We start from the raw sequence: 27,921 nt of genomic DNA on the forward strand, positions 1-27,921 counted from the left end.
TTATAAAATTTGATAATTTTGTAGCTTACTCTTTAAATCAACTATTTTTGGCTTAAAACTCATTGGTATATGAAAATTTACTGAATTTCACGAACTCAGTATAATTACATATATATATATATATATATATATATATATATATATATATATATATATATATATATTACTGATTTTTTATGATCAGAGTGCCACACGTGGGCTTAAAGTTAATGTGTTTATTTTCTGAGAAAAACAATCCATAAATCATATTAATGAATGCATGTGTGTGAATTTCACGAACTCAGTATAATTACATATAAGTCTCTCTCTCTCTCTCTCTCTCTCTCTCTCTCTCTCTCTCTCTATATATATATATATATATATATATATATATATATATAAATTTTATTTTATTTATTTATTATTATTATTTTTGTAACCTAAAACATACCTTTTCCAACCCCAATACCAAATCTAAGTTCGTAGTGACTATACGAAAATAAAAAAGAAAGAAGGTATGAAAATTTGAATAAAAATCTCTTAAGTTTGGAAAAATATCTCTTTTTGGTGCTTGTCAAGATAGAGTCGACAGATCGATTTTTTAATATGTGGCTTTAAGCCAAAACAACAACACTTACTTGTGTCGAAAATAGTAATATATACAACAATTACGAAAATTCACCCAATAGAACAACTGCTATTGTGTTTTTTATCCCCTATCTTCAAGATGTTCACATCCAGGAAAAATGCCATTTCCCCCACTTTTCCGTAAAACTTACTTTTAACTATAAATAATTTTCTACTCAATGAATTTTCGTAAATTTTGGATATATTACTATTTTCGACATGACAATTAAGTAAATAATGTTTTTTTTTTTTCTTAAAACAAAATTTTTAAAAAATTGATCTGTCGACTATCTTAACAAGCACTCTTTTTTATTGCTTGAAACGCACATTTTCAAAATGTCGTCTTCATGTTTAATACGCTTGTGCACATGTATAAACGTTATTATTCTTCATTTTTACCTGTTTTTATTTATTCTTCAACAAAGAATATTAATACAAGGTGTAAGTCACGCAATCGCTGGAGAAACACCAACACCTAAAACACACGGGAAGTTGTTTTTATAAAATTGTGTTAAAATTATAAAGAGAGTCAAATCTGTGTCCGTTAGGTTAGTTCCCTTTGCAAAGTGGACACAAATGTCTTCCTCTCATTGACAGGTGAGTTAACTTGAACCGATCCGCCATTAGAGTTATTTCCTTGGTTTATATTTTTCAGATATACTAAAATAAAAAGAAAAAAAGAGGGTAAGCCGTTATTGATTTTTTTTTTGTTACTTACCTATCTGTTTGATTTGACAAGTTAATGCTGAATTCGGAACTTTTTTGTGCGTTTTTCTGTTGACTGTCGTCCTTACCTGGGTAAATTTCCTGTGTTGACATGGCCGCTATACAAAAGCGCAAACCTGTTGTCACCTCCCTCTTATTTTTCAATATTTTCAGTATTTTTTTCAATATTTATTTGACTATTCACTTTATCCCCTCTTTAATAAATATTCTAATTTGACTTAACGAATTATTATTACATTTGTTTTTAACCTTACCTTTTAACTTTTAAATTTTTTTTCGAAAACTTGAATATTTTTTTTTCTTTTATGAAAAGAAAGAGGCTATTTTTTAATAGTATTTTCAAGTTAAATTAAAGTTTTACGTTTTTTTTTTTTTTTTTTTTTTTTTTTTTTTTTGTTAGGTGAAAATACAGAATAGTTACAAAACACCCCTCTCTCCCCATGTTCAGAATGGGTTTCTAAATAATGTTATTATTTCAGCGTGGTAGAATAAGGGTATTAGTACCAAACAAATTTAGTTGCAAAATCAGTACTTTAATTAAATTAATTAAAATCTGAATAATTTCCAGTTGGTTTTGTAAATTTATATAAAAAATAATTTTTAAATAAAAAAAATAATTTAATAATAAGCAAAAATTGAAAATAATCTAAAATGTTTTCTAAAATAAGCAATCTGAGTTATGTCCCTTGTTTCTGCAAATATTATATTGGCTTATTAAATGAAAACTGCAGTAAAAAAAAAATGTAATTGAAATTTAATAAACCGTTGCATGACATTCTAAATACGTTTTATCCGTATGTTATAGTCTAAGACTTTAATAAAGTGGATACTTCTTCCCAAATCAATGCATTTGCATTGCAGAATGCAGTTCGGATATACTTTTTCGAGTTCCTAATGCAGTTTAGTGTTTTTCTTTTATGAAAACGTTACTATTGGCGACCTAAAATATTTTAAAGGAAATACAGTTGGGAAATTAAATCCTAACAATTTATTTTGTTGTACCTACTATTCGTGACCTATTTGTGTGGAATATCGGATCTAAACAGTAAACAAGTGACTATAGAAGATGGTTAGATCAAGAAGTTAAAATACTTTTCGGGTTTGTTTTACTGTACACATAGATTCGAAAACGTTGTCACAAAACAAATATAGAACAAATAAATTTTATCAAAGGCAAGATAAGTTACTTTTCTACCCAACTGGATATGTTTTTAGTGTTCATATTTAATGTAACATGTTTATTCAGCTCGAAAAACATACAGTGCTTACCGATGTATTGGAAAATTTAAAATGGCGGCCGACTCTCTCTCGGAGACGGTAAGTTTGGAAAAATGAGTTATAAATAAAAAAAACAAGTCAAAATACTGTTAAAACCCCGCCGAATATATGCCAGCCCATGTCACAGTATTGAACGAGTTTCTAACAGTATTTTGTCTGTTTTTTTTTATTTATAACTCATTTTCCCAAACTTACCGCCTCAAAGAGAGAGTCGACCGCCATTTTAAATTTTCCAATACATCGGTAAAGTTTACCGATGGTAAACACTGTATGTTTTGCGAGCTGAATAAACATGTTACATTAAATATAAACACTAAAAACATATCCAGTTAGGTAGAAAAGGGACTTATCTTGCCTTTGATAATATTTATTTGTTCTATATTTGTTTTGTGACAACTTTTTCGAATCTGTGTACAGTAAAACAAACCCGCTTTTTCGTTATAAGAACGAAATGCGGTAGTCGAAAAAATGAATTTTTATTTAAAAACTAGCGGGGGTACCCGGCGTTGCCCGGGTATTTGTAGGTGTGTGTATGAGGGGGGGGGTAATTAATAATCCTGCTTAAATATTATAAAAAAGACGATGTAAAAAAACAAACAAAAAAAAAAACAAAACGGAAAAAAATGGCATAAATAAACCTGTGTATGGGGGGGGGGGGTAAACTACAGAATAAGCGAAGTAATAAAAAAAACCGTTTGGTCGGGAGGAGGGATTGAAACCGGAAGCTTTGACGCGGAGGTGGAAACCAATGCCAATACTTAACGGTCTCGACCACGAGTGAGAGTAATTGATTAACGTGTTAAGTTAAAGCTTATAAAGCTAAAAGAGGTTTGATTGACAGGACGACGCTAAATGAGGTCATCGCACGATCGTTATTTTTAGTTTTCACTTCACCCCAGATGATGGTAGGAAGGGGGGAAAGCAGAGCAAAAGCCGAGAACCCAACGTTTTTCACTGTATTTATACTCAAATGCAGGACGAACCGGGGACAAAGCGAAACAGCGCGAATCTCATAAAAGTCGACGTAAATAAATCTAGAGACGACCCGCGTTCCCAAATCCTACATATTATGATATAGGACCCATATAAACAGTTGTAAGCAATAGTAACGACCCCGGGAGCGTGTGCTCGAAAAGTCTTTTGAAGACATACACAAAATGGTCACAAACATTTTGCCTTTTATATATATAGATAATAATAATAATAATAATAATAATAAAACAATTCTATCTATTTAATTGCCATGCCGCAATTAACAATTACTGCATTAAAACATGTACTTTGACAAATCCATTTTTCAGTGATATGTGCCATTAATTGTAACAAGATAGGCATCAGTTACTTCCCCTAACTTCATCCCGTTTATCTATAGTCTTATAAATTTATTTTATGTGTATTTATATTAAACCCCCCTTTTTTTATTTATTTAAAAAGAAAATACAATTTTGTTATATATAGGCCGTGGAATTTCATTCATCTACAAAAGATCTAGATAATTTATATATTCTTATAAAAATTTTAATTAATTCCCTAACAATTTTATTTTGTTTTTTTATGTGATGATCATCTTTAGATAACTAGTACGTGTAATGTTAGAAATTTAATCTGACATAATTTAGAACTAACTAGCAGAGAGTAATTGACACAACGAATGAAAGGCAAACTTACCTGCTATGATAAAAACCAGTCATCTTTCTTCTAGGTTGCAAAACCATTGCGTTATTTTGCATCTCGGCTGAGTCTGGTAGGTGATGTTTCGCAAGAAGTGTTAGTTAAATCTCTACTCAGTAGAGTTTGAATGTTCTTGGTAAACGGATCCATTTATTTATGATTCCAATAGAAAGTAGGCAGTTCTTTCTGGCAAATAGTAATTTCAATATCAACATTTTTAGTTGATTTCAAGGAGATGATATTACGTCAAGGAATGAAACTTAATTAGTTAGGTAGAATAGTCTCACAGAGGATAGAAGAAAGGACTCCAGTTACCCTTAAATTAATGAATCCATGCATGTAAGGAAAGACGAAAAAATACGTTCATCATTCAAGAAAAATATATGTGAACTGAATATGTCCTTTAACTGCTTGCACATTCATGGGTTAAAATTCAAATCAACCAATGAGAAAGGCTGTGATAAAAACATGACATCAAATTCTTATCAATTAATGAATATTCACATTTTAAGTTATACAATTTCTGACACACTGCCAAAGGAGAAATATTTGGAAAACAGTAATGGATACCCATTGATGTTTTCCAAATATTAAATACAAGGTAACAATGTCAATCGACAAGTAAATAATTCTATTAGTCACAAGGACTAACTAACGATCGTAGGTTTTATTAATTTTTAAAAATTTTTTTAAAAGTAACCACATGTGACTTTGTCTGCTTATGAAAGATAACTGAATTTATAACCAATAAATCTAGTTTCACTAGATTACCAATTTATTAACGATAACAAGAACGATAACTTGAACATAAGTCAAATGACGACATAATAAATACTGAGTTTAAAGAGAGAATGAAAGGAGTTGAGTGATTTACTTTTTCCGATCAATTCAGACAATTCTATTCCCCACAAAATATCCTGCTGACTCACCCGAACACAGTCAAAATGATACCAACTCTCACATGCATCATAGCACACTATAGGAGATGATCCATCATTTGCGATGGAATAAGACGGACACAAGAAGGGACCACCTTTTTTCATAAATTCTGTAAAAGACAGCACAGAAACGGCTTTTAAATCCAGGGGAAATAAATGTTTTAAGAATGAACCTGTTCGCGACTGTATCTTAATACACAGGCCGAGTGAACTTTACCATCGTTCCCATTGATGAGCCTAAGTATTTTGCCTAGGCTCCAAAAGGATCAAGCTTTATTTGGAGATTTAATTAGCATGATTTCTGAAGGTGATCGCCCATTAAATTGGCATTTTCATTGATTCGAACGGAATTAAGAGAAAGAAGATTCTCTATACAGCGTTCTGCTGAAGATTCTTAAAAAAATGGACTAAGCGTGTCTGAAAAAGAGGAGATAGGACTTAATATACTATCATCCACCAAATATGAAGAACAAGCAGGTAATGATCAGCAAACTTGATCAAAGGGAGGCAACTCATTCTGTTTCCTTATTTGATTTGGGCTTCAAAAAATTACACCCATCCCCAAATGGGATAATTCTATTCAAAATTTTCCAAGCGGTCCCATTATGAGCTTTAACCACAAGGAAATTTTTTATTTGCTGAGTTCCAGGCTGATGAAACCATGTAGCACATTGCCATTTAGATCCTTATATCCATGACATAGACGAAAACCTGCCTCAGTTATGTTAGACGTAATCTCGTCAAATTTGTCAACTTGAAATTTCAAGTTAAGACTTCGTGAACAGGGCAGCGAAAGGAAAGGGTTTCTGTCAACCCAATTTTATAAAGACATAAAACTCCAGGAGGTCCATGGACTTCATTTCAATAAATGTATTCACAGGCATATTTACAGGTCTAGGTACTAATTTTTCCCTAGATTTCAGTTCCTGCAAAATAGTCTGGGAGAAAAAAGGTTTTTTACTCCCAGTGTCCAAAGTCCAATGGAAAAACACTGGGGGTCCTTTACCTTTCAAGGACACTCTGATAACAGGGAATATACAATTTTCCCCATCAGATAAAATAGTCCTTCCTATAAAGGATTTTGATGTCTTGGGGCACATTACAGAAAAATGAGTCTTTAACCCACAAAATAGTACATGGGTAAGGAAATCCCTTCTTCTTACATTCTTGTTCCAAGTGACCACCAAGACACTGAATACATAATTGAACCTCTTTGGCTCACAAAACTTTTGAGCCATAAGAATGTTTGTACCTATTTACTATGCCTCCCCACGGGACAGAGTTAGACACCAGGGTCGTTTTTTAACGTGGAGAAAAGGTACAAAAATAAAAAATTGTCTCAGTTGCGAAGGACTGATCCTCCACCGAAAGAGAACAAGAAATGGAAGTGCAGCACCTGAAGAACAGATACTACACTTTGATCTTGACAAGAATGTTTGTAGTAATTCTTAACGGTATGGTCTGCTAATTTACACAATTTACAAGTTTTATACTGATCACCAGTATTATTAAGAAGTTTTGGGAATTAAAAATCTTGCAATTTAAGCTCAAAACCAAAATTAATAATATCAATTTTGCAAATAAACTATGTAAGCTCAAACTAAAATTAATAAATTACTGGTTTTGCAAAATAAACTATGTGAGAAATTTAATCTCACATAATTTAGAACTAACTATCAGAGAGTAATTGACACAACGAATGAAAGGTAAACTTACTTGGTATGATAAAAACCAGTCATCTTTTCTTCTAGATTGCAAAACCATTGCATCATTTTACATCTCGGCTGAGTCTGGTAGGTGATGCTTCACAAGAAGTGTTAGTTAATTCTCTACTGAGTAGAGTGTGAATGTTCTTGGTAAAAGTATCGATTTATTTATAGAGTAGGTGGTTTATTTTGGTGAATAGAAATTTCAGTATCAACATTTTTAGCTGATTTAAAGGAGACGATATTACGTCAAGGAATGAAACCTAATTAGTTAGGTAGAATAGTCTCACATAGGAGAGAAGAGAGGGCTCCAATCACCCTTAAATTAATGGGTCCATGCATGTAAGAAGGAAAAAATGAAAAAACCCATCCACCTAAGAAAAATATACACGAATTGAATATGTCCTTTAACTCTATGAGAAAGGCTATAATAAAAAACATGACATCAAATTCTTATCAACCAATGAATGTTCGCTTTTCAAGTTAGGCAATTTCTGACAGTAATTCATGCAGATATTCTGCATGATTTATACTTGCGTAATATTTGCGTAGAAAGGTTATAGTAAAGGCAAACCTCTTTTTATATATATTTATGTATGCATATATATATATTTGTTTAAAAGATTTTGCCTACCAAACTCCTCTGTTATTTTTTTGGTATACAGACATGAAATTTAATATGAAGGGTATTCAAACCCATGCAAAACTTTATATTTGGTTTTTCCCCAGGGAAAAATCTGTGCAAAAGTGAAAATTAAAAATATGGAATTTGGCAGGTGAAGATTGAACGATGGCATTATGTATGTGTAACGTAATAGCTATTGGTTCATTAGGTGTGTCAGAAACTTCATGAAAACTATTGAATAATTCGACCTCCTGTCTTCCCAAGCTTATAACTATTCGAAAAATGTAATTCAAACCCTAATTTTTTTTTTTTTTTTTCAATTAAAGGGGCAAGGACCAAGGTTTCATTTAAAAAAAAAAAAAAAAAAGTACAAACAACGTGGTTTAAAAAAAAAAAAAAGGTTTTAAACTTCGGACTTTACAGGTAAATTTCCAAAAAAAAAATTTTTTTTTTTTTTTGTTTTAAATTAGAATATATTATTTATTGATCTTTTATCTTCAATTTGTGATACATAAAACTTTGGCACATAAATTAATTATTTACTTTTTAATAGGCATTTCAAAATGGGGGGGGGCTTGAATTAAAAAAAAACGTTTGTCTAAAATATTATATTCGGTTTATTGGAAAGAGCATAAAATTTCACATTGACCCTGAAAATATCGTAAAAATAGAATCAATAGAAAAATTTTGATAGATTTTTAAAGTTTAAAAATTGAAAAATACTGAACTCGTAAAATTCAATTAATTTCATTACTGTGTTTTGTTTTTGTTTTTTTTTTTAAATAAAAAAATACTATTTCTATGACTTTTTATACAACTTTAATAGTTTATTTTGGAAGTATAATCCATAAAGAAAATGAACAACCCATTTTTAAAAGAGAAATTACGAATTCTTTATATTTTATTCGCAGTTTCGTGTTCGGGGTGTCAAAAATTCCTACAAAAATTCTGATGATACACCTATTGTCTTCATAGTTCAGGCATTAACGTCAAATGAAAAAGTAAATAGTAACTAAATGTTTTGGTTTGGTGACGCACAAGTCATTTTTTTTTTTTTTTTTTTTTTTTTTTTAAATCATTACTATATATTGGGTTCAAATATAAGATAATAATAAAGGTACATTTTTAGATTAGGTCCACCTCCACAATTTTCTTTTAAATGACGACTTTTTTGATTATGCTGAATACGGAAATCGCATTGAAATTTTGCAGAAGTAAGTATTTATCGAGATATAAAAAATTCTATTATGCATTGTATACTTTGGCGGTTGTCTTTTTTACGCGCGTGTGCGCCATAAACAAATCTACATGCGTAACAAAGATGGCCGCCAAAGAATACAATGCATAAAACAACTTTTTATATAAATTTCAATGCGATTTCCGTATTCAGCATAGTCGAAAACTTATAAGAGTCGTCATTTAAAAGAAAATTGTGGAGGTGGACCTAATCTAAAAAATACCATAATAAATACGAAATCTGCATTGATCAAAATATCATATTTAAGCGTATTTTACGACCTGGCAATGCCGAGTGGCCTGGCCTGCTAGTTTATGTATAAACTTGAAATTTTCTCAAACTATTTTCACTAATAATTAATTTTTTATCTTATCGTTTTTCGTAATTTTTGGATATGTTTCTAAATTCGACGCGACAGTTAAGTAAGTACTATTGGTTTTAATTGAAATTCAATATTTCAATTTTCGAAAATCGCTCTTGTAATGAAGAAGCGCGAGTTCAGTTATCGTCCCTGGTCCCTGAGAATAGACTTTTACCAAGGTCCTTTGTAATATTACGAAGGTCACGCTTTTACCCCCGAATTATCCTGAAAAGTAGAATAAATTTTAAAAAATTAAAATACCCTAGTCATGATTAAACTGTATAAGTACCCCTGAATCCATTAATGTGGTCTGAATTTTTAATTTTAATATAAAAAATATTTATAAAAAAAATAAAATAAATTTCGCTAAAAGAATGAACGATTGTCGTTGGCGTTTTCTATTTTCTTCCGTGTAAAAAAAAAAAAAAAAAAAAAAAAAAGGTTATAAACTTTAAAACATTGTTTAAATTCAGATGAGGAAGTAATTAATAGATACAGTTTTGAAGTTTGACATTAAAATGTTTATAATTGACTTTTGTTTTTGATTGAATTTATAAAAGAAAAGGTTAAAACCACGCCCCATGGAAGAAGGTGGGGGTGGGGTAATTTTTCCTTTTCTTTTTTTTTTACACCTGTTTCATCGTTGAACTACTGTCACGTGACTGTTATTTACGTTACGTTTTAAAGTGGAAGACTGACATTCTTTTATTTTCGTTAACTTTTTTTTTATTTATGTTACTGAGAAATAACTTCCATTTTTAGAATTAAATTGAAAACAAATAAACAAAAAACGGTAAATTTATACAAACACCGTGACAGCGAATTAACCCTAACCCTAACCCTAACGCTGTCACGGTGTTTGTATAATAATACCCAAAAAACAAAACAAATGACTTGTTTACCTAGAAAAACGTGTGGATAAAATGTCGGTGCTATTTAGTTTATTATATTTGACTGGAACAGTTTCGTTTCGGTTAACTTGTGTTTTGTATTGTCTTCTCTTACTGATGTCAATTTTGTACCAGATAATTAACTTTTTCAGAGTACTCATTTATACCAGATGTTTTAAATTCTTTCATATTTGATATTATCTTTTTTATTTGTAATTTGTCAAAGCATTCGTTACAGTTTTCGGTGCTTGTTAAGATAGTCGACAGATCGATTTTTTAAATATGTGGTATTAAACAAAAACGGCACTTACTTGTCATGTCGAAAATAGTAATATATCCAAAAATTACGAAAATTGAGAAGAACTGTTATTATATTTTTAGTAAAAAAAAATCTATCGTTTTAAAACAAATCGTCAGCCTTTACATTGGCGAAGAGGGAGATAAGTGTGTTCCCTGTATTCGCAATCTTCAAAAAAATTTTTATCTAGGAAAAATGCAGTTTCCCCTAATTTTCCGTAAAAATTACTTTTAAGTGTAAATAATTTTCTACTTCATGAATTTTCGTGATTTTTGATTACTATTTTCGACATGACAAGTAAGTACGGTTGTTTTTGCTTAAAACAACATTAAAAAAAAAAGAAAACAAAACAGTCGACTCTCTTAAGATTTCTAACCTAATCTTAAACCTAGATGGCAACCATTTGAAGTACCTGAAGACAAAAAAAAAAGTAGCTCTAAAACACTAGAATGGAAGGAGGTCTATTTTATGTTCAGTTTATATACAAAGCTGATCCCCCACTCTAAATTAATTTTTTTTTTTTTTTTGAATGTGTGCATTTGTTTTGAACTTTTTGTTTTTTCTTTTTTAAGAACTCCTTTCGGAATAGATGGAGATAATTCAAGATAACCCTATCCAAAAATGTCCAAGTTTTGCATAACTTTTAGTTAAAAACAAAACAAAAACACTGTAAAGTAATACAATAACACAAAATAAAACATTAATTATTCGAACATTTATTGAATAAAAATAAAATTAAGGAAATTCTGCACTTGTGCATTACTGTTAAAAAGTTACAAGCATTCTAATATTAACTGTTCAAAACTAAATTTTAAGGCGTACATTTTCATATGACAACTTTATTCATTTCATTTCGGCAATATATATTTTTATAGATAAAGAAAATAAAGTAACATCATAGTAATAGGCTATACAAAACCTCAAATTAACTAAAACAAAATTTCTCTAGTCCAAAAACACCACAATTTCAAGGTTTAATCAAACGGGTAGGCGGGGGGTGGGGGGTCACAGTCCTGCTTCTCAGTACCAATTAATGCAACCAGGCCGTTTCTAGTCTCTAAACTCAAGGGCTAACTCTAATTCCCCCGTAGCTGCACTGTTATCTTCGTCTAGTGATGAGCCCTTCAAAATGTAACTAGACACTTACAAAAGTACCAAAATTTCAAGATGTAACAAAAAAACTTATTCCAAATTAAATTAGAATTTGTCCATCACTTGTTTTGTGAACAGATACAAGCACTTGATCATTTTCAACAAAATAGAATGATTATCAGGTCTTCATAAAGATTTCAGTAAAACTGGAGCCTCATACCCTATGTTAACACTCTCGTGCACACCTATGAGATTCTACTTATTTTTTCACAATATATGACTAAAAATGCAGCCTTGAAGAAATGGTAAATCATAACAAGGGCTATGACAACAGCATATTCTTTTCATTGTTTTGACTCTCGAGTATATATCCGACACAGTTAGACACAGTTAATCAACCAAGAACCACATCACTCTATATAAAAGCATATATTATGATATCAATGGATACACACTCAAGAGTTAAAACAATGAAAATAGTATGCTGTTGTCCTAGTCCTAATCATAACAAATGGAATTTCATCTATATATATAAAAGCGAAAATGTGTGTGTACGCATGTGTGTGTACGCTTTCTGTGTATATCTGCAAAAGGCTTTTTTCGTCGGCCTTCTCAGTCGGCTCGCTCCTTCTTAAAACTTTTTATAGCACGTCTAAATCGTAATATCTACGACTTAAGAACGGGTGTCGCGTGTGTATTTAATTTGCCCAACTTTTACCAGCTCGCCGCGTCTTCGAAAAGCAGGGGAAACAGTAACTGGCTTGCGGTGTAAAACTAGGTCAAACATCACGCCACTTCCTCGCACCTGTATATTATACTTTATAAACCTTAATTTAACGCGCTTATCAATTCGTCTTCCCTCGTGGCCGAGATGGTTAGGTGTCTGGCTTTTTTCCCTTTCGTTTCCACCTTCGCGTCAAGGCTTTGGGGTTCCATCCTACATTACTACTAAAATTATTTTTTCTTTTACGCCTCCAAACACCCGGCCAACGTTTCTTTTTTGTTTGTTTTTTTAACACACACACACACACACACACACACACACACACACACACACACACACACACACACCTCCAAACACCCAGGCAACTCCAGGTACCCCCCGCTAGTTACAAATAAAACTAGTTATAGTCAAGATTGTCTGCTGTTTTTGATTTCCGGTTTCTGCTCTGCAGACTGGGCAACATTTATTTCTAATTAATGATTATTTTCCTCTCAGATAACTTGAAAGATCCTACCCTCTCCATGTTAAGAATGGTTTTCTTGTCTGTTTGACCATGTCTAATTATGCAACCAAGTGGCTGGTAGAAACCGGAAGTCAAAAAGAGCAGATAATAAACTTAATCATAATGGAAGCAATAGCTTACTTAAACATTGGACAAAACCCCATTACCTCTAAAAAGAAAGGGAAAAAAAACACAAAAATGACTCAGAAGCATAACTTTGTTCATATAAAATTCATTTCAACAGCTAACATATTGAATTTTCTTGCTATAGCAATGTAAAGTATTATGTGCAAGTATTATGGGTTTTTTTTCTAAGCTGTTCACTTCTTGTAAGTAAAAAAAAAAAGACAAAATAACAAAGCTGAGATCCAAATCAAAGTGAATCAAGTATGATAATCGTTAGACCAGCATCACATGGTCTTTAAAAGGTGTTTTCAAAATACTTAACATAAGTAATATGTAATGTGAACTATTTATGCATGCGCATTCGAGATACGATTAGCAAACAGATAAAGATCCAATCACTCTCATGTACCAACTTTTCTATTTTGACTCCTTAGCAGCCCCTTTTTCTGGATGAAAACTGGTTAAAAAGTTTTCCACATGTCTGAATATCTTATACTAAATTTCAAGTCTGTAGATCAAATATTTGTTGTGTATATAGGTTGAGAAGTGATCTCACACACATACTCACTTTTATAGATATATAGATTTAACATGTTATTGGATAGCGATTCATGGCAGTTATGGCTCCAGAATTGACATGTACTTCTGTAACATACTTTGCTAATAACTATATCTCTGTGTTTGCCTTGACTATTACAGGCCTGCAAGACTACATCAGCTATTTATTTTTTATGTTTTTGCCCTTTTCAGGTTTCCATCTTTGTTTTTTCTCCTCATCACCCTAACAAGATGGGTTGCCAATATTGGATCGAGTACCGTCGGATGTTTATCATCTCCAACTTCCTGTTAGTAACACTGCTTCTCTGCCTGACTAGCCTCTTTTTACCATATTGGTTTGTTGTGGACTTTTATCCCGGGCGAAATGAAATTAATCCGACCAAATCGTCTTTCACATACCGACAACCCAGCACCACTGTTACCACCACTACTCAAAACGCTAGCACAACGCCAGCCAGCACAACTGTTAATATCTTTGGTCGAAGGAAAAAGCGAGAGGCTGCATTTGAGTTGATATTTAAAAGTAAGTTTTTGAAGCGTAGGAAACGCCAGGGAATTGAACCAAGTAAGGTGTTTGATGACCTCGTCATTCCTAAAGTTCATGTCGGACTTTTTTATATGCTGTATCCATACGCTGATTTCATGGATCTTAGTATTCTAAGTACCAGGATGGTATCACTTGTTCACCTGGAAAAGAACTCTCCGGACTTTGTTGTTCCAAGTAAGTTTTAATTTCAAAAAACTTTTTTTCATTCTCATGTTCTCTTTTCTTACCTAGCTTATTTTGACAATTAAATTGTGGAGAGTAAAAAAGTGGTGGTTGGAGTTACTTTCATCTCACTTGTGATTCTTGCTTTCCTCATTTTGTCTTTTAATCTTCATATTCCATGAACGATGTTTCTGACAAAGGGAGAAAAACTGTTTTCTGAATCTATTGAATTCTATCTACATAACATTTACCATTGGCTAGTTTGTTTGTTTTTTTAAGTGTTTTTATACCTTCATGTTTCATGGATTCATGTTTTGTCTGGAGCAATTTCCGTAAAAAAATTAGTTTGAGTTAATTTATAAAAGTCTTTTATCCTCATCGGTTTAATGTGTGTTTTGCATGGTGACTTTTGTGCTGGATGACTTTAAGAAATTGACTTCCAAACTAACCTATTTCTAATCAGGTTTTTATTTATCCATTTTTCTGTCAACTCCACTCTTACCAATTCCTTCTACAGGGTGGAACGATAAAGTTGTCGCCCTAAAGAAAACAACACTACAGCTTTATTTTAAAACTTTTTCGAAAAAAATCGAGTTTAACAAATCTACCTGAACAAGGTCAGAGGTTACATTGACCGAAACATGACGCAGATAACATCTCAAGATGAGAACAGTAGTCTGAAGAATCCAAATAATATGAATAATTGATTCTCATCTCAAAAATTAAGAAATGAAGTATGTTTCAGTTTGAACAAAAGTGGTACAATAATATTGTGTGGTCTGTTTGCACTAGACATTCATAGAATGCTAGGTAGTAATATACAGGGTTGAACAATAAATGTTGTCCTAAAGAAAACAACACTACAGCTTTATTTTAAAACTTTTATTGAAAAAATCAATTCAGATAACTTGATTATGTAGTAGAGCTTACATCTATTGAATGTAGCCGCCTTCAGCCTCTATCACCACCTTGATACGGGTCCTTAATTGGGAGCATGCCTTTTTCACAAGCGCCAGTGGGAGCTTGGTGAATACTCAGCAGATGGCGGCGATCAGGCTGGCTTTAGTGTTGTGGGAGGTCATGTTGGTGATGTTCTCGACGTATGACCAAATGAAGTAGTCCAGCAGGTTCAGGTTAGAGCAGAAGGGGGGTCAATAAGAGAAGGGTACTAAGTCGTAGCAATCCTTCTGAAGCCAAGCCTGGGTCTCTTTAGACATGGGCTGGCACTGAGTCCTACTTGTTGTTAATTTTCAAGCCGACTTCAAAAATGTGAGGTGGCATGATGTGGCCCTCACTTGAAACCACACTAAAGACCATAATCGTAGCCGGAAACTTTTTCATCACCTTGGGCATGTCTCCTTTATCCAGTGTTGCATTTTGAGGATGCTAGCAATGGATCGGTAGAAAGCATGAGTTGTACAACAGCACATCTCCGATCTTGCTCGTTAAACATTGTGTCATTTCAGACATGATAGAAGGCTCCTATTGCACTTGGAATTTGTACACAACTAGTAGATGGTCTGCAACAAAAAAAGAAAGCTGGTTTTCATCAAACAGAAATGGAATCATGTCGTCTTTTCTAGGGTGACAATTTTATCGTTTCACCCTGTATATTTTCCTTGGTCTTCCTCTGCCAAGAGATCCTGCTTACTTAACTGTTCTACATCCACTAATCAAATAATTCCCTGCCGTTCTTTCAATGTGGCCATACCATCAAAATCTCCTGTTCTGCACACATCTCCAAACTGTCCAGATTTAATCTTCCTCTGAGATCATTAAATCAAAGACCATTTTTAAGAAATCTCATTACACATTCATTATATTCTTATATCTCATTCTTCTTGCATTTGGTTGGATATCAAACATTTTATTATACCGCAAAATTGATGGGGTGTAAATGAGACCAAGAATTATTCCTGTTTAAAAAAAAAAAAAAAAAAATTGAAACGGTTCGAACATTTGTGGACAACAATCAAATAGTGACCAAAACTAGTACAAGGCTTTGAAATATATATATAATTCATTTGAATAATTAGAGAAGGAAATAAAACCAGTATGATTTTTGTGGGGAGTGGATGAAGGCATGCATGCATGCATGCATAGTTCTTTGTTTGTGAAACTTATCACTACGTCAGGGAGTTGTATGCCACCATAAAAAAAAAACTATCGAGGTAGATTCCATGAGCAAAGCTTCTTTCTTAGAACTGCACGCCAGTGGAACTCTCTGCCGCTTGCCTGTTTCCCACCTGACTACAACTTGGACGTCTTCAAGTCTAACATAAACAGACTCCTGACAAACCACCCCCTTAAGACACTCTATCAAAACCCCCAATACTAATGATTACTACAATACTATCTCATTGATTACTGTACACGCAATAACCCTTATCCCTGAGTGGCCTTCAGGCCTTGATAAGTGGTGACCCCCTATGTAAAAAAAAAAAGAAAAAAAGATAAGCAAAGGCCTTTAAAGAGGTCAAGTTGTGCACTTAGGAAAAAGGAAATCCGCAGGACTATTAAGCAATCTTCTATTCCTCTGTTAAATAGTCTCAGAATTTTAATGGAAGAAACTTTCACTGATGAGGACAAAGTTCTTTGTTGCACACATGTTTAAAAATCCCTCCCATTATCATTTATGCAAACTAGACTTTGCTGCTCTTTGGCCCATGCGACTATTTAATATCCATGTCGCAAGCAATTTTGGCATTAAAATCTCCAATGCCGATGTTCTATCTTGAACCGTTTAGGTAATAGCAAGCCATTTGTGATCAAACTCTATTTTGGTCTTCTATTCACTTTCGTTTGTTGGAACATAGCACTGGATGAAGTTTATATTTATCCTTCTCTGCTTGATTTTGAAGCAAACAGTATGAATTTCTGGACTAAACAATTTTAAACAGCATACAGGTCACCCTTTGACTGTGGGATGTGTTGAGGGTTCTTCTCTATTCCAAATCCATTCACTATAACTCATTAATTTCGATCATCTTAAGCTTGTACCATTTCTTCTCATCTGACACCCGTGTTGCCTTACCGATCTGCAACCTGGTTTTGATGTCCCATGTTATTGTCAGTCTAATAAATTCCAGAAGGCCAGATGTTTATTTATCCCTCTTTCCTTTAGGTCTATATTTATCGCTTCTTTCTATGGCTTTCCCCTGTGAACTGAACCTGTTATTTCAACTGTTCTACATCTATTAACCCAAGAACTCTCACCCATTCTTTCAACATGGCCATACCATCAGTCTCCTGTTCAACACGTACCTCCCTATACTGTCCAGATTTACTCTTCCTCTGAGAAAAACTGTCCTCTTAAATAGTCAAATTTTTGTCAATTCCATCTATTTGTTTTGTACCATTTTCTGATACTAGTGTTTCTCATTCATTATAACACTTTGACAACTTTTTATTTAGATAACATAAAAATAATTATTTGTAGGAAGATTCCTGTCTGGATGTTACTTTTAGTAAAGTCTGGGTTATTTTCAAGCTTGATCAATAATTCTAAGTCTACGGATCAGTCTCTCAGTGTCATGCTGCACAGTGAGCAGAAAACAGTGGCCTGGGCGATTTACAAATTCAGTCACTAATCCTAAGTTTGCTGATCAGACTTTCAGTAATGTGCAGTTTGGGGAGGAGAAAAGTGGGATCTGTTTGACTGGTTCTTGATCTTATTCTCTGTCTCTATGCACGAACCTATATTGAGAATTCCCGGGAGATGACTCTGTTCTCCCATGAACAGAATTCAATTCTCAAGAACACAATATTGGTAATTTACACTTCTCAACTCTGGAGAATATATTATCAGACCACGATTAACCAATGGCCTTTAGGGTTGCCTCTCTTCCTTTCTCTATTACTATGAATGGGAGGTTTCTCCTCACATTTTGGGTTGGCCCTTTATAATCATAATTCTTCATTTAAATCTTTTCCCAACAGCTATCCCATTTCACCATCATCGCCGGGCATGTAGGTGAGGTCTCTCCAGCCCTCGTTTTAAACTATCTACCTCAACATTTTTTTGGGAATTGGATAGATTATCGTTCTGTCACTGATCATTATGTTTAAATTAAGGCTAGATAATCGAAAGGAGAGGATGACTTTCAAAAATATCGGCAGAAAAAAGCGACCCCTCCCTGTAAAAAAGTGCCCAGTTGAGGGTGAGAAAATGAATGTTTTTAGCCAATTTTTCAGTAATTGTCATCTGAAGGGTCAGGCTTCAAAACGATACTGATCTTGTGAAAATCCGTCGCCTCTGTCGAAAGTTTTTGGCACACATGCAAACATACATACATACATTTATATATTTGTAACTAAAAATTTTCGACCCAAACCGATTAAAAAGCTTGCCCTATCTCTGAATACCCTTTATGTAAAATTTCAAATGTTTAGACCAGAAATTGTCTGAGTAATCTGGTAGAGACCGCAGAGGTATTTTTTTTTTTTTTTTTTTTTAACTTTGACCCCTATTATGACCCCTTAACATTTATTTGTGCTTTTGGATAATAAAGAACAAATCAGCTACTTAATCGTTCTGAGATATCAAAGGCCACTCTCCTTGTCTGAGAGGACTTGATATCATTTAGAGAATCTGATTAATGGTGCCCCGCCCCGATTTTGGTCAGTTCATAATTTAGTAGTGAAATAAACAAACGGACATTTAAACCTTCAGAGATATCACTGCTGACATTATTTTGTAAATTAACCCAGTTCATTCGTTTTTTTTTTGTTTTTTTTTTTCTGTCTGAATTTTGATATGTGTGCTTATGTTTAGTTACTCCGTTATAGGCTGGAGTTTCCACATTGTAGGCTGCGTTGAGGAACCAGTTATTGAGAAAGTTGTGTGTTCGATTACTAATAGGTTGAAGGTCGTTCAGTTGTAATTAGGACAGTGTAATAAAACAATCAACAAATAAACATGCGTCACGAGTACATTTCAGAACATTGAATAAAGCCTGCTAAAGCAGGTTTACATATATACAGAGAATATTTATTTACATAGAAGTATTGTACAATATAGAATGTGTTTGTGCACATATACAAGAGTTCTTGTGTATGTAACTAGCATGTATTAATGTTTGTTGTCAGTTCATTGTGTACGTACGTATGGAGTTAGAATGTTTTAGTGTATGTAAGAGTTCGTTTAGATATAACAAGTATTCATTCTTATGCAAGAATTAATTAAAGCATACGTGTGTATGGGTTCGTTGAATGTTCATTCCTACCTTGTAAGAATGCACAGCTGTCGAGGCACGTGTGGAATAATTGCTTATATCACATCGTAAGCTAGACAAGAAAAGGAAGTGTATTGTCATGTCGATGTCTCGAATGGACAGAGAGAGAAGAGAGAGGGGAAACGGAACAGGAAATAGAACGCTACCTGTTGGGCAAACGAGGATGGCAGGGGCAGGTAATCGGTGCGTTATTTAAAGGTGTATATGGTTTGAATAACGCATGTTAGATTTAAAAGGCATGTGTCTATACATGCGACGTGTCAATCTTTTTTGTTCTCTTGGTTCTTCTTTTGGTCTAACAATATTGTTACAATTACTACAATTCTTCTTTCTGGAATTTTGACCTGCAATAGAAAGGAAAGTAGATAGACTATCTCGACCACCCTTTGAAAAGTCAAAATATACAAATAACAATATTCTACCCTAAAAATAGTCTTAAATTATTTTAATGAAAATGAGCGGTAACTGTAAAATTTCAAAAATATTTCTTAGCCATCAATATGTGTTACGATCCTCCTGTATGGCAATGAATTCTGACCAACATTTGATGATTGGAAATTTTGCTTGACTTCCTCTCAGACAACACGGTAGATTTCTCCAGCAAAATTAACTACATCAGACAAGTCTTTCTTATGCTAACTAGGCCATGCCCTTCATCAACTAGGAGAATTCATTTATGATTTGATTACCTCAACTCTGCTAAAGGGTTGGAAAAAGATGTGGTGAAGAAAGAAATGATGTATGAAGCTGACCTTGAACCCAATGTGTAGCTCCAAATCTATAGATTTTGTTGGTAGTACAGCAAGTGGCTAGGGATCATCCAATTATTAACTTTAAATCGTCAGGCTTGATAAGCCTTAGTGATGGATATAGTGGCAGCATGAATGTCTAAATTAATCAGCCTTAGTGATAGATATAGTAGCAACAAGAATGGGTGAATTGATCAAGCTTAGTGAGGGATACAGTGGTGTTATATTAGAAAACTGAGTGTATAGAAGCAAGAAAGCAACAAATGAAAAGGCTGAGTTTAAACTTTTATTTAAAATCAAAACGATCGTGAAATGAACTGCTGAAGGTGTCAGGATATGTCAGCGGCGGAGGCAGTGGGACGTCGGTAGGAATGCTGGTCGGGTGTTGATATGAATTCGGCAACAATCTGGTGTTATTATCAGGCTGTGGCAGGGGCAGCGGCGACAGGAACATGACTTTGGTGTTCTGGTGTCTGGAATACAGTGGCGGCTGCGGCAACGGTGAAACAAGGGGTTTGGCAGCAACAGCAGAAGAGGAGTAATCTTAATATCTGCTGTCGCTGATGGGCGGTTCAGTGACTGTGGCTATTAGGCATTGTATTGTTGCAGTGTTTTATGGGATAATTATTTGTGTTTATGTGCTGCCAGAGTTGGTCTGCTGTGATGCTTGTGCTTTGGATTTTGATTTTTCTTTCGATGGACGGCTTCGTCTGGTGGTTTTCTTTGTTGAGGTGAGTTGTGAGTTATTCTGTTGATGTGGGTATATAAAGAAATAGGCTTTGATGTTGTTGTGTGCGTTTAGTGTGATCATTTATGTTGTATTGACAAGGGGTTTGTCTTAGCATCACAATTATTGTCACTGTCACTGCTCCTGCTGGTTTCTGATTTATTCATGTAAATGTGGAGGGATATGCGTTATATAACAGTGGCAAGAGTGGTTGAATTGATCAAACTTAGTGATGGATACATTGGCAACAAGAAATGGGTGAATTGATCAGCTGTAGTAATAGCTACAGTACAAGAATGAGTGAATTGATTAGCCTTAGTGATTGATTCAGTGACAACAAAAATGGGTGAAGTCAGCTCAATCCACATCTGGTGAACCTATTCTATTTCAAATAGTAGTCTGTTTGATATGAGATTCTGGATATTGTAATCTGATCATGAAATATTGGACGCAGTAATCTCTCTGTGGATGTTACTTAGGACTAATGTTAATGTTCATTTTACTTTTTTCTCTTTTCTTTTATCTTTTTTTCATTTTTAATTTTGTCTGTTTTCTTTTTTTCTTGTGTTTTGGTTTAATTTTTGCTCTTTTTGTTTTGTTTTTTCTTTTTTGTTTTCTCTTGCTTTTTCCTGATTTTTTTTTTTTCTGTTTTCTTATTTTTTCTGTTTTCTCTTTTCTTGCATCTTGTCTTTCTGTTTTTCCTGTTTTCTGTTTTTCCTGCTTTCTGTTTTTTCTGTTTTCTCTTTTTCCTGTTTTCTCTTTTTCCTGTTTTCTCTTTTTTCTGTTGTCTCGTTTTTCTGTTGTCTCGTTTTTCTGTTTTTTTCTGATTTCTCTTTTCTGTGTTTTTTTTTTCTGTGTTTTCTCTTTCTGTTTTTTCTATTTTCTCTTTTTTCTGTTTTCTCTTTTTTCTGATTTTCTCTTTTTCCTGTTTTCCTTTTTTGTTTTCCCATGTTTTTTTTTTCTTCTGATTTTGTTTTCTTTAAAATGCTTTTTTGTTTTCTTTTCTCTTGGTAATATGGTAGCTTTCACACAATATCAGTTTGAAAGAACAGCACAAAATAAGGGATTCAAAAATAGTTTATTTAAAACAAAAAAAAAAAAACTATGGAATAATAAAATATACTTTTTAATTTCTTCACAGAAATAATGTATGTTGCTCAGATCTTCTACTCGTTTGGAATGCTGGGGTTGACAATTGGCACAACAGCCGTTTTCATCTTGGCCTGTCGTAAGTACAGTTCTGTTGTTGGTGAAATCGCTCTTGGTGGAGTTCTTATATTTACAAGTAAGTACACAACAATTTTTTATTTTCTAAAGAAGAAACTAAATCAAATTTTTTTATTAATAAATACAAATGTTTCTGTGTCTATGATGCTTATATTCTTTATATATTCAGCTTATATGATTGAAATGAACTTGCACAATCAGGAAGGAAACTAACCTATACATGTCATAATAAATCATGTCCTATTATATTTTGTTGTGTTATGCATGAATGTTCATTAATTTATTTAAAATGTCAACAATCAGATTTAAAAACCTAAGAAACATTAAATGATCAACATTGTATTTAAATATGAGACCAACATCACTGTACATAATTTGCCATACACCTCAATACCAACAAAAACCCTGATAATATAAGCAGTACTTTATCTACTTAGTTGTCTGTCTATATTTTGAATTTTCATAAACAAATATTTGTCTATCTACGAAGGGAAAATATTACATTAATACTAATATAGCATTTTTTTATGTGGACTAAATAATACATTCCTAACCAATAAAGTGGATTCTATGACCAGACCAGGAATCAAAACTCAAACTTTGAGGTTTCCACTCTTTCATTTGACAGACTGAGCTAATTCGCAAATATTACAAAAAATCTTGGAAATTCACTTAATACCCTTAATTTATTCTGCTGATAGGTGTTAAATTTTTTACGAAGTATTTATTGCTTTAACTACATATTGGTGTTAAAAACAATTTGGTAAAAGATAAATATAAATAAAAAGTAAAGAAAACATAAGAAAAGTATTCATGTTTTTTTTTTATGCAGAGACAGGTTCTGGTCTGTATAATTATAATGTTGGGCTATTGCTTACTCTAACAGTGATATTAAAACAACACATATAGAAACGAGTGTATCTTTCTGATATGCTTCATAGGTATACGCAACATACACCATAATGTTAACTAATTTGTATATTGATTTCCCAAAAGGACATTTCATTAATTAACTTTTTGTTTTCATTGGTTTTTAAATTCAATTAATGTTTTGAGTTTAGCTTAACACCTTCTCTTTTAAAAATACTGTTTTATTTCATGGCAAGATTCCTACAATTATGCTCATTAGTTATTATAGACCAGGTTCAAAAGAGTCGCCAATCTGATAGGCCCTGAACTGGCATCTAAGCTTCAGCGTCAGCCCCATCGACGAAACGTTGCATCCTTCTGCCTGTTCTACAAGTATTTTAATGGTGAATGCTCTGATGAACTGCAGACACTTGTGCCCCCACGACGTAGATACCCTCGACAAACCCGACAGGCAGCTAAATCCCACCCCCACACAGTAGAGATCCCTAGATGCAAAAGATCTTTCTACTCCAGTAGTTTCTTCCCCAGAACCGCTAGACTCTGGAATTCCATTCCAGGTCCCTGCTTCCCCAACTGTACTGACATGCAGAAGTTCAAATGTAACGTGAACCGACATCTTGCTGCCCAAATCCCAACATAGTACCCCAGTAGTTGCTGCCCCTGATAGTAGCCCCTTACACCACAGTGGCAATGTGCCTTGTTTGGGGTGAAAATGTAATAATAAAAAAAAAAAAGACTACTTTGCTTTTTTCGGTGAGATTCACTTCAGTATTGGTAAAGATCTTTGAATAAAATTAGTGTATAGGCAATAATAATATTAACATTTTGGAGTTTAAATCAATGTAGAATTACATAGTAATAGAAAAAAACAAACATTTTAACACATTTTTTTTTTCATCTTAAGCAATACAAAAAAAAAGTATTGAGTTTTGTTTGAAAAAACTTTTTTCCCAAAGCATAACTCAATCCTGAAACGGAAGAATATTTTAGCATGTACTGTGCGACTAAAATATGGAAGAAAAAACCTTAGAGGAAACAATTTAATTACCTTTGTTTTAACACCTCACTCAACAAGTTCGGGCCTAATTAATAAAACAATAGAAAAAATTTTACTTTATTCATCAACCTAGTTTCCTTAATAATTCACTTTTTTTTTTTTTTTTTTTTTTTTTTAATTTAAAAAAAAAAATTTTTTTTTATTTATTTATTTATTTTTTTTGTAAAATGATTTGTCTTTTGTAATCAATGTGCATTGCAAAACAACAAAATACTGTTAACAGGCTCATTGAGAATCCATCAGAGATCACATTAGAAACGGCCCATGAAGTAAAATCTTTTCTCCCTCCCTGATCAGTACTCAAATGATAGTCAAATCAGGCATAGAAGCATATGTCCCAATGAAGAAATTCCATAATAACCCTCACTCTTCCCAATGGTTCAGTTTGACCTATGTAGTTGCTATTAGCCATATGCAGTAAACATTTCACTGATTTAATTACAAAAACACGAAACATAGCATCAAGAAACCATTACAAGAGTATAATAGCCACAACTAAAAGTAGATATACCTAATCTGATAGAACTTAAATTTTTACACCTGCCATTTGAAGGTTAGTACTTTATAAAAATCATATGGATTTTTTTTTTATTAGTCTTGCTTTTTATATGTCAGCCCAGGGAATTATTGATGTGTTAATATAGTAATAGATACTAGCGGGATATGAGGAAATTCCGCAGCAGCATCTTTCAAATGTAATTGCTGAGCATTCTGTAGATGTTCAGCATGAATGAAGACCCCACAATATTATTGTATCCCTTATGTTAAAACTGTAAAAGTATTTATCTAAGTAATCTGGTTAATGTAGTGTCAGAATATATCTGGTTATTATGGTTTATTTCCTATATCTTTATAAGAGTCTGATATTTCCATTGTATGGCTGCCTGGCACAAACGGAAACCCCACGATATCATTATATCATCTTTAAACAGTACAGATACTACTCTTGTAGACCAGATACTATATTTTAGTTTCAGATACGACCCAAAAGTGACATGATTTTTTTTTTTAATTTTAATTTGTTTTACATAGTGTCTTTGATCGGGAGATCCTATTTATTAAACAAACATTAAATTAGCATATCTATATACTAATTTAATGTCCGTATGTTATCACCTATCTTCCTTTTTAATGAATAGGATCTCCTGATCAAATAATTTCTAATCTGGAAACTGTGACACACATACATACATATGTTAAAGGTACTACTATATTAATATATGAATTATTCAGGTTTCTTTTTCTTTATTTGTTTGTTTTATTTAAATAATTTATAAATTCTTTTTATAAACATGGTTTCTTATATTTGTTGTCTTTGATAATCTTCCAGCTATGATGCTGATAATTGGTGTCATCCTGGCCGGCATTCACACTGAAGGTGAAATTTGGGATGATTTTCCTGTCATGAACACTATCATTTTGAATCGAGCCCCACAGGTAAAACTTGACTGGGGCTATTACTTTTCCCTGATAGGTCCCCTTTTGTCTATCTTGTGCACGTTTCTTACTTGGACACAAGCCTGTTCCACCTGTATAGATGTTGAAGAAATCCGCAAGCAACAACTGAGTGAAATCATTGCGCCTGACGTAGCATACCAACCTTTGGTTAGTGACCGGCCTTACAAGACTGGTCATGACAACAAAATCTTGACTCCAGAGTTCAACCTTACAAAATCACAGCAGGAAAAAGCTTTGGAAGCCGGTCTAGGTGAAGAATTTTCCATTTAAAAGTTGTGCAAATCACATCTGGTAGTTTTGTAAAATATAACATTTTTGTAGAAAAAATGTTCGTTTATAATCTCGGATCCTTTTTTATTTTTAAAATCTTTTTTAAAAATTGTGGATGAACAAAAAAAAATATACTTTTTTTTTTCCTTTTTTATTCAGAAAAATATCTCTTGGATATTAGTAAAAGGAAAAAGATCTTCCAAGACTTTTCTATTTAAAATATAGTATCCTTTATACTTCTGAATTTTTGAGATGAGGATTGATGTGTATTATTTAGATTATTTGGACTACTGTTCTCATCTTTTGTTGTTTTAACGTTTCAGTTGATGTAACCTCCGACAGTCTTCAACTGTATCTTATCGAATTTGGGAATCTTTCTGTTGAACTCTGGAATCTCTATCGAATGTTGAACGGAACCCTTTATTTAATCCAAAGAGGTAGCATGACTTGTTTCATCAGCCATGACTGGATAGAAGTCTTAAGTAATTCGCAATTGTATTTTTGAATATCACTTGCACGAAGGATTGAACCTTCAACCTCCAGAAGAGTGTAACTTACAACTGAATTTTACCAAGTATTTTATTTGTTACATCATGTAGACTAAATAAAGGGTTTCGTTCGAAATTCACAAATTCAACAGAAAGATTCCCGAGTTCAACAAGATACACCTGAAGAAGGTTGAAGATTACGTAGACCGAAACATTGTGAGAATAACATTTTAGATGAGAACAGTGGTCTGAAAAATCCAAATATGAATAGCATCCTTTGTGTACATTTAGCTCTATCAATTGTACGAGAACCATTTTTTTCCTCAAGTAATCCACCATTTTGTTCCACTATTTTCCATGGTTCTCCACATTTCACCATTAAATGCAGAGAGAAAATGTTAATGTTGTTTGAGCAAAAGTAAGAGGGTAAAAAAAAAAAATTTTGTACAATTTTGTATTTAACAAAATCAGTATTCACCAATTCATCTAAGACCCATCCGTATATAATTTTTTTAACTATTAGGGTCACCATTTATCCTTAAATGACTCTTGTCCTTGATAAGGGTTAAAATGGAGGATAATAGATGAAAATACTGTTACTTTATAACTTTCCCTCTTTCCAGTATTTTGCTTAAAAATAAAAAAAATTAAAAAAATGAGACCTCAGTATTCAAATATTTTATTGTTTAATTTTAATAATCAATTTAATTTTTTATATTCCAGTAATGTAAAATACTTTAAAAAAAAAAAAAAAAAGATGTTCTCTTGTGAACTTAAAAGCAAGTAGATCTTCAATTTTGTCATTTCCATAATCAATAATATACAATATATCCATGACTTTTATATAAGTGCCATTTAGTTCACAACCATCTTTTATATGTGAAAAATAATGACTGTTTGTATTTCTTATTTATATATCGACTTTTTATATTCATATGAAAAACTTAACTTTTGTTCAATTGTGATTCGCTTTTCTCTCTGCTCAGAACATACAAAGCTATGGTTATCTATAAAGACTAACAAGATCCAACTTATGTTTTGAAATTTTTTTAGATAAGGATTTATAATTTGGATTATTCTGACTACTATTTTCATCTTTTTTGATTTGGTCGGTGTAACATTAAACCTTCTTTAGATACCCGTCGTTCAAAATTTCTTAAAGGTTTCCAAATCCAACATAGATTCCAGACTTTAACTGGAAGTTGCTAAATTCGAAAAGATGCTTCTAAAGATATTTGGAAGTCACATCGGCCGAAATGATGTGAAAATAACAATGCGGGTGAGGACGGTCCGAATAATCCAAATGATGAAGAAACCATCCTTTTTAACTAAAAATATGTACTACTGAATCTGAAAATGATTTGATTTTCTTTCCATCCAATTAATTGCTTGAGTGTATAACCTAACTGATACCAACATAGACTATGGAATCAGCAAGGTGACTTTCAATCCTATCAATTACATTCACTTTAACTTTTTATACTTTTTTTTTTTTTAAACTGAAATCACTCCAAACAAGGCATGAGGTCACTTGATGTAAGGCGTTTAAAAAAATAGTACTTCAAGGTCAAAAGCTTGCTGATAAGTGTTAGATGGAATAGATTCTGACCCAGAAAACAGTAATTCTTCCCTCTTTGTCAGAAACATTGCTGCCATCATGAAAACCTATGATTATTTTTAGGAAATAGTCATACACTTGTAGAATTTTGGTGAATTACAATAACAAAAGATTATTTTCCGGCAATTATTCTGTTTGATAATATTTTGAAATTTCAACATGGTGCTGTACAAATT

At 32.8% G+C, this 27,921-nt stretch overlaps 1 protein-coding gene across 2 annotated transcripts; it reads left to right on the top strand.

Annotated features, from left to right (window-relative positions):
• Window positions 1-861: 861 nt before the first annotated feature.
• Window positions 862-26,793, top strand: LOC145280071 (uncharacterized). 2 transcript variants are annotated; one of them, XM_080131761.1, is made up of 4 exons: window positions 862-1,203; window positions 13,531-14,059; window positions 21,899-22,042; window positions 25,242-26,793. In XM_080131761.1, the coding sequence occupies exons 2-4, from the start codon at window positions 13,570-13,572 to the stop codon at window positions 25,637-25,639; spliced, it is 1,032 nt and encodes a 343-aa protein (XP_079987887.1). In that variant the 5' UTR covers window positions 862-1,203; window positions 13,531-13,569; the 3' UTR covers window positions 25,640-26,793. The 2 variants fall into 2 exon arrangements, with proteins under 2 accessions (XP_079987887.1, XP_079987888.1); XM_080131762.1 differs by having other exon boundaries at window positions 1,146-1,290.
• The last annotated feature ends 1,128 nt before the right edge of the window (window positions 26,794-27,921 follow it).

Source organism: Euprymna scolopes, chromosome 7 (genome assembly GCF_053919585.1).
Source record: "Euprymna scolopes isolate OS-2025 chromosome 7, ASM5391958v1, whole genome shotgun sequence".
In the NCBI taxonomy this organism is placed as follows: Eukaryota; Metazoa; Mollusca; class Cephalopoda; order Sepiida; family Sepiolidae; genus Euprymna; species Euprymna scolopes.